Genomic DNA, 13,172 nt, shown 5'->3' on the forward strand with positions numbered 1-13,172 from the left:
AGGTATTCCATTATTAACTCCAGGATTTTTGACAAGAAGCACCTCTCAAAAGTGTTCCATGTTTGGGGAATTCCCTGGCGATCCAGTGGTTCGAACTCCAGACTTCCACTGCTGAGGCCCCAGGTCAGGGAACTAAGATCCCACAAGCCATGTGGCACGCCCCCACCCCTAGGTTTTGAGGCTGGTAGTCATTTCTCAGATGAGAAATGTTTGCATCACATGTATCAAATTTTCATCAGGCTCTTCTGTTTCTCTGCCTTTCTGCTTCCAGAATAGTTTTATTTTAACACTAAACCATAGCATTGGAATTCTTTTTTTTTTTTTTTAAGTGGACCAGTTTTTGTTTAAAGTCTTTATTGAATCTGTCAGAACAGTGCTTCTGTTTTATGTTTTATCTTTTTTGGCCAGGAGGCACATGGGATCTCAGTTCCCCAAACAGGGGTCGAACGCATTGCAGGGTGAAGCCTTAACCCCTAGACCTCCAGGGAATGTCTTTTGAAGACATTTCAATGGCATTTAAACTCACATTTGTCTTACAAAAACCATGCGCCTAACTGAGTTGAAGCGCTGACCGTATAAGCACTGTGACCACATAGTCCCCGAGTTGGCAGTGAGAGCGCACCCTGACTGCTCCCTCAGACAGTTATTAAAGGCACAGCCTGATTTCGGAGGCGTTAGGACGTGGAAAAAATATTTCTCAGAACTGAAGAAATACAGCGAACAGTTTTCTCCCCCAGTCATGGAGGGTGAGGGGGATGTGGTCGATCAAAGTCTTCTGCAGGTGAGTTTCTTTCCTTCTGGTTTTACAGAGCCTGGAACTCAGACTCACCATCTGATGAGGAAGAGATATGAGTGAGTGATTTATAACAAGAATGAATATGCAGGTTATTTCCAAAATATTTCTCTTTTTGGTTTCAGAAACATAAACAAGGAAAGCCCCTCTTCTCTGATTCTATTTATATAACTTCTTTCTTTTTTTTTAAGGAATAAAGATCATTGTAAACCCCGAATCCAAGGCAGTCTTAGCAGGACAGTTTGTGAAGCTGTGTTGCCGGGCAACTGGACATCCTTTTGTACAATATCAATGGTTCAAAATGAATAAAGAGGTAATTTTTAATGTCTTTTAAATGTCTTTTAATTCCTCTTTCAAGAGAGATTAATGTTGGGGAAGATTGAAGACAGGAGGAGAAGGGGGCAACAGAGGACCAACTCAATGTACCTGAGTGTGAGCAATCTGCAGGAGATGGTGAAGGACAGGGAAGCCTGGCGTGCTGCAGTCCATGGGGTCACACACAGCTGAGCAACTGAACAACAACAAAGAAGAGAGAAAAGAGAAGATTAGTTAGCCCTACTTTCTTTAATGTGTTCATAGGAATTTTGTAAAAGCACTTGATAGGTCCTTGTTAAAGGGTCAGTGTTATTACTGATGCATTCAGTAATCATTACTTTCTAAGCAGTAATAAAATCAGTTCTGTATTCTGAAAATTGTGGAAAATCAGGAGTACCTGGGGCAACAATGTTAGCAAACAGGAAACATCACTAATACCTCCTGACATAGATGTACAGAGTTCTTTACAACAGATTGTTCCAATCATAATCTTTAAAAGGTTTTCAAAGCAGCATGAAAGGCAGTATTATTTTAAGCATTCCACATAACTATATCAAAAGATTTAGGTTTTTATGGTAGTTTCTGAAGTAAAATTCAGGTTGGTAAGGACATTTGTTCCTTTTGTGAAAGGGTTGTATCCCTGAGCCATCCAACAAATAATTTAAATTTGCATGTTGAAATTCTCTTTTCTTAAACAGTCTTTGAAAGTGCTTCCCTGGTGGTCCACTGGTTAAGACACCAGACTCCCAATGCGTGAGGTACAGGTTCAATCCCTGGTCAGGGAACTAACCCACATGCCGTGCAGTGAGGCCAATTTAAAAAATAACAGTTAAAAAAAAAGTCATTAAGCGTTCTTTGAGCCACTCTGCCGCTGGGGGCTTCTCAGTGGTCCGGCCACGCCGAGCTCCAGTCTCGCGAGGGTCTCTCTTCCCCCTCACCACCCACCTCCCTGCCTGCCCTCCAGATGGCACCTTGGAACTCCATTATTCTTTTCAGCCTGTTAGTCACATGACCAAACTTTCTTCTCAACCAAACACTAAGACTCCATTTGCAAATCTGAATTTAAGCTCAAGAGTTGTTCCAAAATGACGTTCTTTCCTCTGATGGGATCACCCTGTGCCTCAGAAGCAGCATGGCGATTTGTACACCTTTTAATGTCCGTCCCTCACACGCGGGTGAGCCAGGGCAGATGTGAGCCGCAGTAATGGGACTGCGCAGGCACCAGCAGCAGACAGGCCTGTGCTGGGTGCTTGACTGTCAGGATCCGCTCAGATTCCTATCGCCGGGCGTTGAGAGCCTGACGGAGAGGACACTTTACGTGCCTAGGCTCTCGAGGGCTGGTAACTAAAGTTACTTTTACCAGCTTCTCAACTGCAAAGTGGCTTTCATTTCAGTGAATGCCTTTGAGAAAGAAATCGTGGGCAAATCTTACTATGGTAAGTAGTGGGTTGGCCAGAGAGGCCATTTGGGTTTTTCCATAAGGTGTCACAGGAAAACCCCGAGAAGCTGTTTGGCCAACCCAGCACATCACGTGTCGAACCATGTCCTGATTTTGAGAAGGGGAGAGAGCGAGGGGAGGAGAAGTACCCGGTGGATTCGAAGAGCTGTAATGGGTTCTGAGGCTCTCGCCAGTGGAGTTCTGTCTCAGCCCTTAGATTCATAGTCTGTTTCAGGAGGCATTCGTCTCGCGACCACTCATTGGGCACCTGTCCGGGTTCTAAGGCCACAGTGGTGAAGCATGACACCCAAGGGCCCTGCCCCCTCCACTGGGCAGAGACAGGGAGCAAAGGAGATAACTGAGTTAAGAGCTGTGAGGAGGATAAGCAGGGTGGTACCAAGGGAAATGACACTCAAGGCCTTAAACAGAAGTAACAGGGAAGGATTTATGTTCTTAAAACACCAGCTTACTGTTTTTTTTTAGTGTTTATTTCTCTGCGCCGGGTCTTAGTTGCGATGCGGCATGTGGGACCTAGTTCCCTGACCAGGGATCGGACCCGGGCCCCCTGCATTGGGAGAGCAGAGTCTTAGCCCCTGGACCATCAGGCAAGTCCTCCGACTTCGCTGCTTAAATGGAAGCAAGAGCGTAACAAAATGCCTACAGTAGACTGGACGTAACTGTGGTGTGAACTCAGACATGGCAGGGGAGACAGAGCAGAGTGGGCAAGGTGCTTTATTTTAGGGCAGAGCTCACCGGATCTGGCAGATTAAACGGGGTGCCTGAGGGAAAAGGCAGAGCTCAAGGATGGCTCCAGAGTTTTCACCTCGGCCTCTGGGGACCTCTTATTTACTGAGGTATCAGAGACTGGGAGAGGAAGGGATTCAGGGTGAGAAATCAAGGATGACCCCAGAGTTTTCACCTCGGCCTCTGGGGACCTCTTATATACTGAGGTATCGGAGACTGGGAGAGGAAGGGATTTAGGGTGAGAAATCAAGAGTGTGGTTTAAACACGTGAAGTTTGAAGTGCCTGTTAAAGTCTGAATGCATCTAAGTCAGCTTGGATACCCCAGGAGGCAACACTGAGAGTGTGTGTGGCAGAGGGGGAAGCAGTAGAGAGACTAAGAAGAATTCGCAAGAGAGAGAGAGCACGACCAGGAGAGGCTGGTCTGAGCCCTTGGGAAGTTATTTCAGGAAGAAAAGGGTGTCAACATTTCCAGTGCTGCTGAGAGGTATATGGGCCCAGGGCAGGATATTGGGGATTATTTTTGTTTATTTAAGATATAAAGGTGCTAGAGGATGTTTTTGACAGTGCTCTAATAAAAGAGAGAGACAGATGCTAAAATAGAGAGAGAAAATTGCAGGAGTAAGGCCAGAGAGGATCAGATTGTTGGAGAGGAAAATACTTCTCCTCTACCCTCTCATGTCCTGTCCCTGGGAGCCAGTGAATCAACTGACAGAATACAGATTAAGAAGAGAAAATTTGTTCATATGGGAATTTACAAAAGAAGTAGTTCCATGCTGGGTTAAAATTATAGGAAAAGGGATGAGGAAGAAAGAGCCTCTACAGGAAGAAACATGGGTTTCTTTAGGAAATAACGTACAGAAGGGTTTCTGGGAGAATACACAGGTGATAAAAAAGTTTGTGATAATATTTATTCACGTGGGTGCAAGTGGTCTTTCCATCTTCTTCATAGCTGTAAAACTCCCCTGGAGAAGGGATTTATGGTGAATTTGATCGCCTTCCTGGAAGTAAAAGCCATCCTGAAGAGGGAATTTATGGTAATCTCATCTCCGAGAAATTTCTGCTTTTGTCAGATAAGGAAAGCTCTGAGAAGCCTTCTTTCTGCATCTGTTGAGTCCCAAACGTCTTCAGCTTGAACTAACTTCATAGTAACTCTGGGGTTCCCAGCGGTTAGGATCCTCACGCATCCCAAGCCCAAGAAGCCTTTGGTAGGAAGACAGGTTTTTCCATTTTCACAGGAGAGGAGAGCAGCTCTAAATAGGCACGGGCTCAGGTTTGTGGTTCGGTAGCTGGAAGAGGAGAGAGTTCCTATCTGAAGTCAGTGGCTGAGAGGAGTGGGGTTGTGGAAGAGAAAGTACCCAGGACTGTTCTAGTAGGAAAGCAGACGAGGTGGGTTCATGTGGGAGGGTGGGCAGGCAGTGCTCAGGGCAGTCTCCATCCCAGCTGTCAGATCTTCAGCACCACAGTCTTGCTCTGGTGCAGGTTCTAAGAGGAGAGAGAGCTGAATTCAGTTGGTTGGGGCTTGGAGAGGGGGAGTGTGTTAAAGTCCTTTGCAAGGGGGCTCCTGTATAAGGAGGCACCTAGTGAAACCTTGGCAGTATGCCAGAGTTGGGTGGTGGTGGTAAATTGACGGGAGCAGCTGAGATGACCCAGGCCCGGGAGAAAGGCTTGGGATACTCCTGAGTGGCCAGTCCTTCCTGGCACCAACACGCTTCCCATAGCTCTTCACCTCCCAGGCCTTGAAAGAAGTGTGCTCGTCAAGACCTCTATCCTCCGCTAGAACTTTGCAGGTGAGAAGCTGGGGTCTCAGGGTAAAACTTGCTTGTGTGCTCACAGCTAATTTGATCAGAACTGAGATGAGCAGCCGGGCTGGACTGTCCGTGATCACTTTACTCCTTCGTGGTATGGCTACTGAGCTCATAAATGTTGCAGTTCTCAAGCCTGTAAATACTAATGATCAAACAATTTTAAAGGACAGAATAGACACCTCGCTGTTAGTGAGTTTTTGAGAGATATATGGGATAGAGCTTAACTGTCCAGTTAACAGATGTGTAAAATACTGGATTTCACTGACTTCAGTCCTAAATTACTCAACACGTTATTGTTTGCGTCTTAAGGGACATGTTTTAGAATGCGGAGAAGAAAGATACACTTTTCAGAGCTCCCAGGAAATCATACATTTTGCACAGCACAGTTTATAAGGTGTATTTTGATGAGTCATTCACTTTTATCCTCTTGTTGATTCTTTCACAGATTCCGAATGGAAATGCATCTGAACTTGTTTTTAACACAGTGCATGTAAAAGATGCAGGCTTTTATGTCTGTCGAGTTAATAATAATTTCACCTTTGAATTTAGCCAGTGGTCACAGCTGGATGTTTGTGATGTCACAGAAGTAACAGAAAGCTTCCGGAGTAAGTGATAAATTGAGTACGGGAATGGGAGTTGCCTCTTTTGAATTTTACTTTAAATGTTTGCTTTTAAATCATTTCAAAGTATCAAAGCTAGTACTCACCCAATATAATGTATATGTACTTCCCCCAGTATAATGTCACCAGTCATTAAGATTTTATCCCATGTGCTTTGATGCTTTTTCTGTATGGATGGATGGATAGAGAGATAGACAAAGAGAGACATGCAGATGTTTGGGGATAAAATGACCTTTCTCAATCTGGCCCTGCTGCTGATCTCTGAAAACTTGCCACCTTTCATGGGTCTGAATGTCGTGGTCTCTGATTTTGGAAGAGAAAAGAAATCTACTGCAATCTTGCTCACTTTTGAGTTTCTGTCTATACTGTGGTTTTTTTTTCTCCCAAACTATCGTATTACTCCTAAAAAGTTGTGTCATGGAATAAAGACTATCTGTAGAGTTGGAACTGGCATGACAGGGCTTATAGTGTATCAGTCACTGCAATGAAACCTTTCATCCAGCTAGTTTTCAACTCTTTGCCATCTGCTTTTTAGTTCAATAACTAGTATTGATCAAGGAAAAACCCCAGGATCTTCTAAAGAGTAGCCATCAGGTATTATTTTATTTATTCACACACAGTCAAGAACCATGTTTGTCATTTTTGTCAGACAAAAAGCATGAGGGAAGCAGACTTTTGTTGCCAATTGTGTGTTCCATTCTTCTCAGTTTAGCTTTTCTCACACCTGAATAAAGTCTCTAGAAATAGTCATGATTAATTAAGAGAGTGGTTTATATATTTTTAGAATATTTTTGTGGACTTTCATGTTTATGAATAGAATATTGTTCACTAAACAAATATTATTGATCACCTGCAATGTGCTAGACACAGAATTTCATTGTTACCACATCTCATTGACAAGCCCTCTGTCCTCAAGGCTTTTAAAGACTGACAGATGAACCTTCAATAAAAAACGCTTTCTGATATCTGCCTTGGGAAGAAATGCTAGTGATAACCCATCCATATAACAAAACTCCTGATTTTAAGAAGGCAAGTTAAATCAGACAGCAGAACATAGAACTTTCTGTCTTAAACATGAATGTCACTCACGATGTCAAGTCCTTTGCTCTACCAAAAATGGCTAAGCACATTTAGAAACCACTTGAACTGTTTTCTCCTCTTAAATATTTAGTACATGCGAATACTTTTGAGAAGGTCTGCAGTAAAGAAATCTGTTTCACTTTGTTTAACCCAGAATGTTCTAAACTTATTTGTCCATAGCATCCTTTTATCCATAGAACATCTCTTAATATTTCTAGAAGTGCAGCAGTTTTCTGAAACATCATTTGGGAGATTCTATCAAAGATCATGAAAAAAAATGAAGGATGAACTTGAAAGTATTTTTTTAATTAAAGTTTTAAAAGTTTTTTTAATCTAGATTTTATGTCCAGTGATATTTTTCTTTTAATTTAAGGCAGTTGGGATGGCATCTCTGAATCCAAGTTGCAAATCTGTGTTGAACCAAAGTCCCAAAAACTGATGCCTGGCAGCACGTTGATCTTACAGTGTGTGGCTGTCGGAAGCCCCATTCCTCAGTACCAATGGTTCAAGAATGAATCCCGATTAGCACACGAGACAAAAAAGCTATACATGGTAGGAAGTTGGTCTCGGGGACATTTGGGGTGGTTAATATGTAAAATAAATAGTATAATGAAAAATCACAGTGAGTAGTGATCCATATTCTTTGGGGTGTTTTCAAGTTTTTTTGTATTTTTTCAAGTTCTTTATTATCTAGTATTAATTGATTTTCTAGCAAAAGGGCTAGAACACAGTGTCAGCCCATATGTAAGTGCTTATATATGAAAATGTCAGCTAGTATCGCACCAGACTCACTCACCGTTAGGCTCGTTGTGTTATTTGCTTGCTAATACTTGAGCTCATGTAATGAATGGAAAAAATGGAGGAAAGTCTGCAATGTTCAGTTTTGTAGGGTTTAAAATAATAATAATAATTTTCTCCAAGCCATTAAAATTAAAGAGTCAGTCAATATGTGCATGTTCTGATACTGATTCAGGTACCTTATGTGGATTTGGAGCATCAAGGAACCTACTGGTGTCGTGTATATAATGATCGAGAGAGTCAAGACAGCAAGAAAGCAGACGTCATCGTAGGTAAGCAGTACCGCTCAGGGTTCTGAGTGTATACGATGAAGTATACTGAGCAGCAGATGTTTTATTCACCCATTCTCCTTAATGGTATGTTAAGCATCTGGAGTTATTTTGCTTAAATAGAAATTAGAATGTATCCTAAATTCATAATGAGGATTCAGACACAAAGAACAAGAAAGAACCAAAAAAGATTATTTATTTAGATCCTTTTAATTTTATAGTTTATATTAAACATTTTTGGCAAAAATGTATTCCTAACTTTAGCTAAAAATAACCCTGGGTTTAATGGGAAAAGGTTTTTAATAAAACATTATTAAAGAAACAAACATCACAGACATATGCAGAATGATTATTAATCAACAGTGCCACTTACGAAGTACATAATTTGGGAGTTGGTTCTATTTCAGCTTCATGCATTTAGTGATGTTGTTAATAGTAGGAGATACTGATGCAATTGATGTGTATGTTGGTTTGCCAACATATTTCTATGATATTTATCTCTGTTTGCTTGATGGCCGCCCTTCCTAAGATCATGAATCACAATGTATTCACATTTGTTTTCTCTGGAACAAGGAAGAACAGATGAGGCAGTGGAATGCACTGAAGGTAGTGTAATCCTTTGATCTGAAAGCAGATATCCTGCATGCTGGCGCATCTTGGGATTGGTGGAGTGCCCTGGTCTGCTGAGTGCAGTGATGGAAAAAATACTAGCTATAGGCAAAGATTAAAAAAAAGAAAAGATTTTAATGCAAGGATACTGTATCTTAGTCTTCAAGGGTTCATAAATTGCCCCAGACACTATTCAATTGACACATTATTAAAATAACTAATTTCCAGCAATATCTTACAAATTGTGAACAGTTGTGATTAATTCTTAATGTTCATTTTTATCTTCATAAAATTTAGAAAAATACATGGCTATCCTGTCATGGATAGTTGTTTAGATTATTTTATCTATCTGTTTGCCATGATAAAATGCCTCTCAAATGCAAACATAATTTCTGTAACAGTTTCAGGACTGGAAATTTATTGTTTAATGCATTTTTTAATTTAATAATAAGTATACTGTTTTAATATAAGTTTATAACATCCATTCTTTGAAGTTATAAGACTATAGATTAAGGTACCATGTCACCTTTACCATATTACACAGAGAACTGAAAGTTATTTTAACATAAACTTCAAATTTTTTTTTTATTAACCAAAGCCTTGCACATAAGTTGTAATGAATAAATTTTAAAACTTAAGTTACCTGCCCCTAGTGTGGTGTCACACTGCTTTGCAAAATTAGATTTGTGGATAGCAAAGTATTTTTTCAATTTCTGCCTCTTTAACCTATTATAAAAATCTTTGGCTCTACTTGGGCAAAGTAAGAAAATAATGTCACCTCTTATGTTTCTTGGTTTCCCTGTCCTTTGTATTGCTATGGTGTCACTCTGAAGTTCTAAAATTACTGTTTTCATCCCAATCATAGTTGCCGACAAGAATTCTGTAGCATGAGGGAGTGTTGTAATTCCATGGTCTGTGGGCCCTGCATGGGGGAATCTTTGTAAAGAGATCCTAAGAAAACTCCTCTTCCTTCTTTTCCACCTAATTGCATGATTTTTAAAATCTCCTAACATTGCAGACCTCTAAGAATAAACACAAACTAGCATCGTTAGTTTCAGGGTGATGCATGTCAGTTACCACCTTGCTGGTTTTTTACCTGCAAGATTCTCCCTATAATTTTGCAGTGGCAAACACACTATTAGATAATAATTTTCAAATAAATCTGTTATGAAATTATTCTCAAAATTTCAGATGGAAAAATTAGATCCAACTTTTCTTTCTAAAAAATTCTGCGGTGTTGAGGCATGTTATAGTTGGTGGATGAACACACAGCAGTGATGTCCTATGGCACACACACCTCATCTTTCTTACCTGTAGAGCCTGATGTGATCCATTTCATTTTATGTGCTTTGTTACAGATCCCTGATTGGGACAGAGGGTAGGGGTTCAATAGGTGGAGTTCAGGGTTTTTTTTTTTAAGGGCAGTGAAAACACTCTGACAGTTGTAGTGGTGAATACATGTATGCAGGTTTTAGATCATTTAGGAGGTCAGAGGAGGGCAATCCCAGAATGGAATGAGAATATAACAGAAGAACCTAAACCTGGACTTCCTGGGTGGTCCTGCAGTTAAGAACCCACCTGTCAATGCAGGGGACACAGGTTCGATCCCTCATCCAGGAAGATCCCAGATGCCTCGGAGGAACTCAGCCCGTGTGCCACGACTGCTGAGCCTTGCTCTAGAGCCTGTGAGCCACGCTAGAGAAAGCCCTCACGCAGCAACAAATGAAGACACAGCACAGCCAGATAATAAGAATCTGAACCTGTTACCAGTGGGTGAACCAGCCTCACTGACTATGGGAGGGAAGAACAGGTGCTGGCCTGAATACCTGGGAAGGAGTGAACACAGAAGACGGAAGAAATTGTACATGACCCCGTACTTTAGCGAATACCACTGTGTAGTTGGTTTTATATCACAGCAATTACTGCACATTTTATGAGTAGTATAGCATTTATAATTTATTGTGAATGTTAACTTTTATCTTCATAAAATTTGTAAAGGAAAAATAGGTAGCTCTAATGCCATAGGTATTTGCTTAGATGATTCCCTCCATTAGCCAGAGGCTGTGTGTAGTCACTCAGTCAGGTCTAACTCTTTGAAACCCTGCAGACTGTAGCCCACCAGGCTTCTCTGTCCATGGAATTCTCCAGGCAAGAATACTGGAGTGGGTTGCCATGCCCTCCTCCAGGGGATCTTCCCAACCCAGTGATCAAACCCAGGTCTCCCACATTGCAGGCAGATTCTTTACCATCTGAACCACCAAGGGGCTACAGGTTAACAATTCTGAAACCACAATACCTTTAAAAACACATTCCACCAGTCTAACATCAGATACATCCCGATTTAGAGACATTCCACAAAATACCTTACCTTATCAGTAATCCTCAAAGTGGTCAAGGTTATCAAAAACAAGGAAGGTCAGAGAAATTGTCACAACAAAGAGAAGCCCAAGGAAACACAAGTAAATGTGACATGGTGTCCTGAACAGGGTCCTGAAACAAAAAAAGAACATTAATGGTTCATTAATTATGACAAATATGCCTTCCTAACGTCAGATGTTAAAAATAGGGAAAGTAGGTGGGTGTATGCAGAAACTCTGCACTGTCCTCGCAATAGTTTTATATATCTTAACCTGTTCTAAACTTAAGTTTATTTTTAAAAATATCATTTGAGGTTTTTAATTAGTTTCAAGAAGTGTATATTTGTCCCATAATTGGCCAGAAAACATCTAAAAAAAACTTTGATCAAATTAAAGATGAGTCTGTTTAGCTTTTTGTCATTTGATGAACGTAGTAATAGATTAGGAGTCCTAACTGATGTCCACAGCAGCATACTCCCCTCCTCACAAAGTGCATGACTTCTCATTTAAGGCATTAAAAAAATTCTAACCTGATAAAACATTGTAACACAATTTAATAGCATAAAGTCAACTTCTTTGATAAGTCTTCCTATATGCACTAAATTGGCAGTTAAATTATTTAAAGATTACTTAATCTGTTTTCTCTTTTTTTATTTTAGATGAATTAACTAATCTTGGGCATCCTGGTGAGTAATGCAAACATAAAACATTCATTTTAGAGTTCCAGATTATTGAATGCAATAACTTAAAAAGACACTATTGGTATTCTTTTGCTGAAGCAGTACTAGTGGGTTTTTTTTTTTCCTTGATTGAAATATCATAATTTAGTGTTGAAATCAGTACTTAACATGAAGTTCAACTTCATGCAAGTGAAAATATTAAAAATACTCTAAATTGTAAGACGATAGGGTAGAAAAATAAATATACTGAGGCAATATAAAATATCAGTGTATTTCTTTATCATTGTGAATGACTATAAATAAAAAAGGCAGCTAAATGGAGAAATGCATGAAATTAATTTGAGAGACAAGAATAAGCCTATCAAAAAGTGATAGGAGTAACATTTCTGAGCTCGCCAGACCCCTGGGTCCTCGTTCAGAGCCGCTCGGACATTGAACATGTCTGAACTAGTTGGGTGGGTGTCCGTATCTGAAGTGAAACTGTTGTCGCTAGGGACTGTTGGTACTCTGCAGACGAGTGGTTGGTCATTGGCCGTGAAGAGACTGATAGTTGGCAGGAATATTTATCATCCTTTGGCCAATTTTTTGAGAACTGATTTCTGAAAAAGTTAAGCTAAAGGGCAGGCTTGCCTGAGATGAAAGGCATAGTAATCATGAAGACAGAGGACCTGAGTCCGGGCTGTGGGCATTCCGAAAGGCACTGAGGGAACCTCTGACTCTGAAAATTAAACCTCTAGAGAGTGGGATGAGACGGGAGTTACATCAGTTAATACTAACCCTTTTATTTCTTGATGTGTTCCTTCTCGTTGTTTTAACACCGTGACTAGTTCGCTTAGTTTTGCGCCTGTGTTTTGTTACTAAACGTTTCTTCCTGTGCGCGATGACTGGGCTGTGCTGATTACTATAAGCCCATGGGACAAAGCAGAGGGGCACTGTTGTTAGCAGAGTGTCGTTCCTGCTAGGCCAGCCTCGAGCTCCAGGAAACGTCCATGAGACTTGCTTCAAACACTCAGAACGAAGTGCCGTTGAAACAGCCATCCTCGTGTTGTAGCTGGTCACTTCTCGTGACGTGGTTAGAGTCCCCTTTTCCTGAATGTGTCTGTCATTTCATGCCCTTCAGTGAGCATCATGGAAAGCTCTTTCAGGAAAACTTTTGCATACCAACACCACTAAGCTGCTGAAAATTTTCCCGACCTTTTTCATTATATCCTTGCTCCCCAAGAATTAGAAACACCAATGCATTTAAGAAAAAATTGAATATACTTTCAGTGGACTCTTATAGCATATATATTATTAAAAATGCACTTACCCTGTCTGTAGCAAGAGACACCTGACTGTCTGAAGTCCATCTTCCCCAGTGTGTCTTCCTGCATGGTCCCTGAGAGTTGGAGGTATTTCATATTATGTATAGATGATGGCAACGAGCATGATCATGGAATGAGATCTCCTAGCTTGAGAACACTGGGCAAGTGACTCAGTCTTTCTCTGCCTCAGACTCCTTGCCTATATAATGGAGGTGATAGTAGTGCACACCTCACGAAGTGTGGTTGTTTAAAGCAGTTACATTCACAACACGTTCAACAGTCCCAGGCCAGCACTCAGTAAGCAGTGACCATTCCTGCTGCTCTTCATGGCCACCACCAACCGTTCTCAGGCTGTAACT

The 13,172-nt window shown here is 40.9% G+C and overlaps 1 protein-coding gene across 2 annotated transcripts in view; it reads left to right on the forward strand.

The window, feature by feature from the left end:
- MALT1 (MALT1 paracaspase) overlaps positions 1–13,172 on the forward strand; it is a 59,971-nt gene that overhangs the window by 21,116 nt on the left and 25,683 nt on the right. The window contains exons 3-8 of one of the 2 annotated variants that reach the window (XM_065932822.1): positions 985–1,106; positions 5,542–5,701; positions 7,170–7,348; positions 7,770–7,866; positions 8,437–8,469; positions 11,489–11,515. In XM_065932822.1, coding sequence (XP_065788894.1) covers positions 985–1,106; positions 5,542–5,701; positions 7,170–7,348; positions 7,770–7,866; positions 8,437–8,469; positions 11,489–11,515 — 618 coding nt within the window. The remainder of the gene's footprint in view (positions 1–984; positions 1,107–5,541; positions 5,702–7,169; positions 7,349–7,769; positions 7,867–8,436; positions 8,470–11,488; positions 11,516–13,172) is intronic. The other variant, XM_065932823.1, reaches the window with a different exon arrangement.

The sequence above is a fragment of the Muntiacus reevesi genome, chromosome 4 (assembly GCF_963930625.1).
Source record: "Muntiacus reevesi chromosome 4, mMunRee1.1, whole genome shotgun sequence".
In the NCBI taxonomy this organism is placed as follows: domain Eukaryota; kingdom Metazoa; phylum Chordata; class Mammalia; order Artiodactyla; family Cervidae; genus Muntiacus; species Muntiacus reevesi.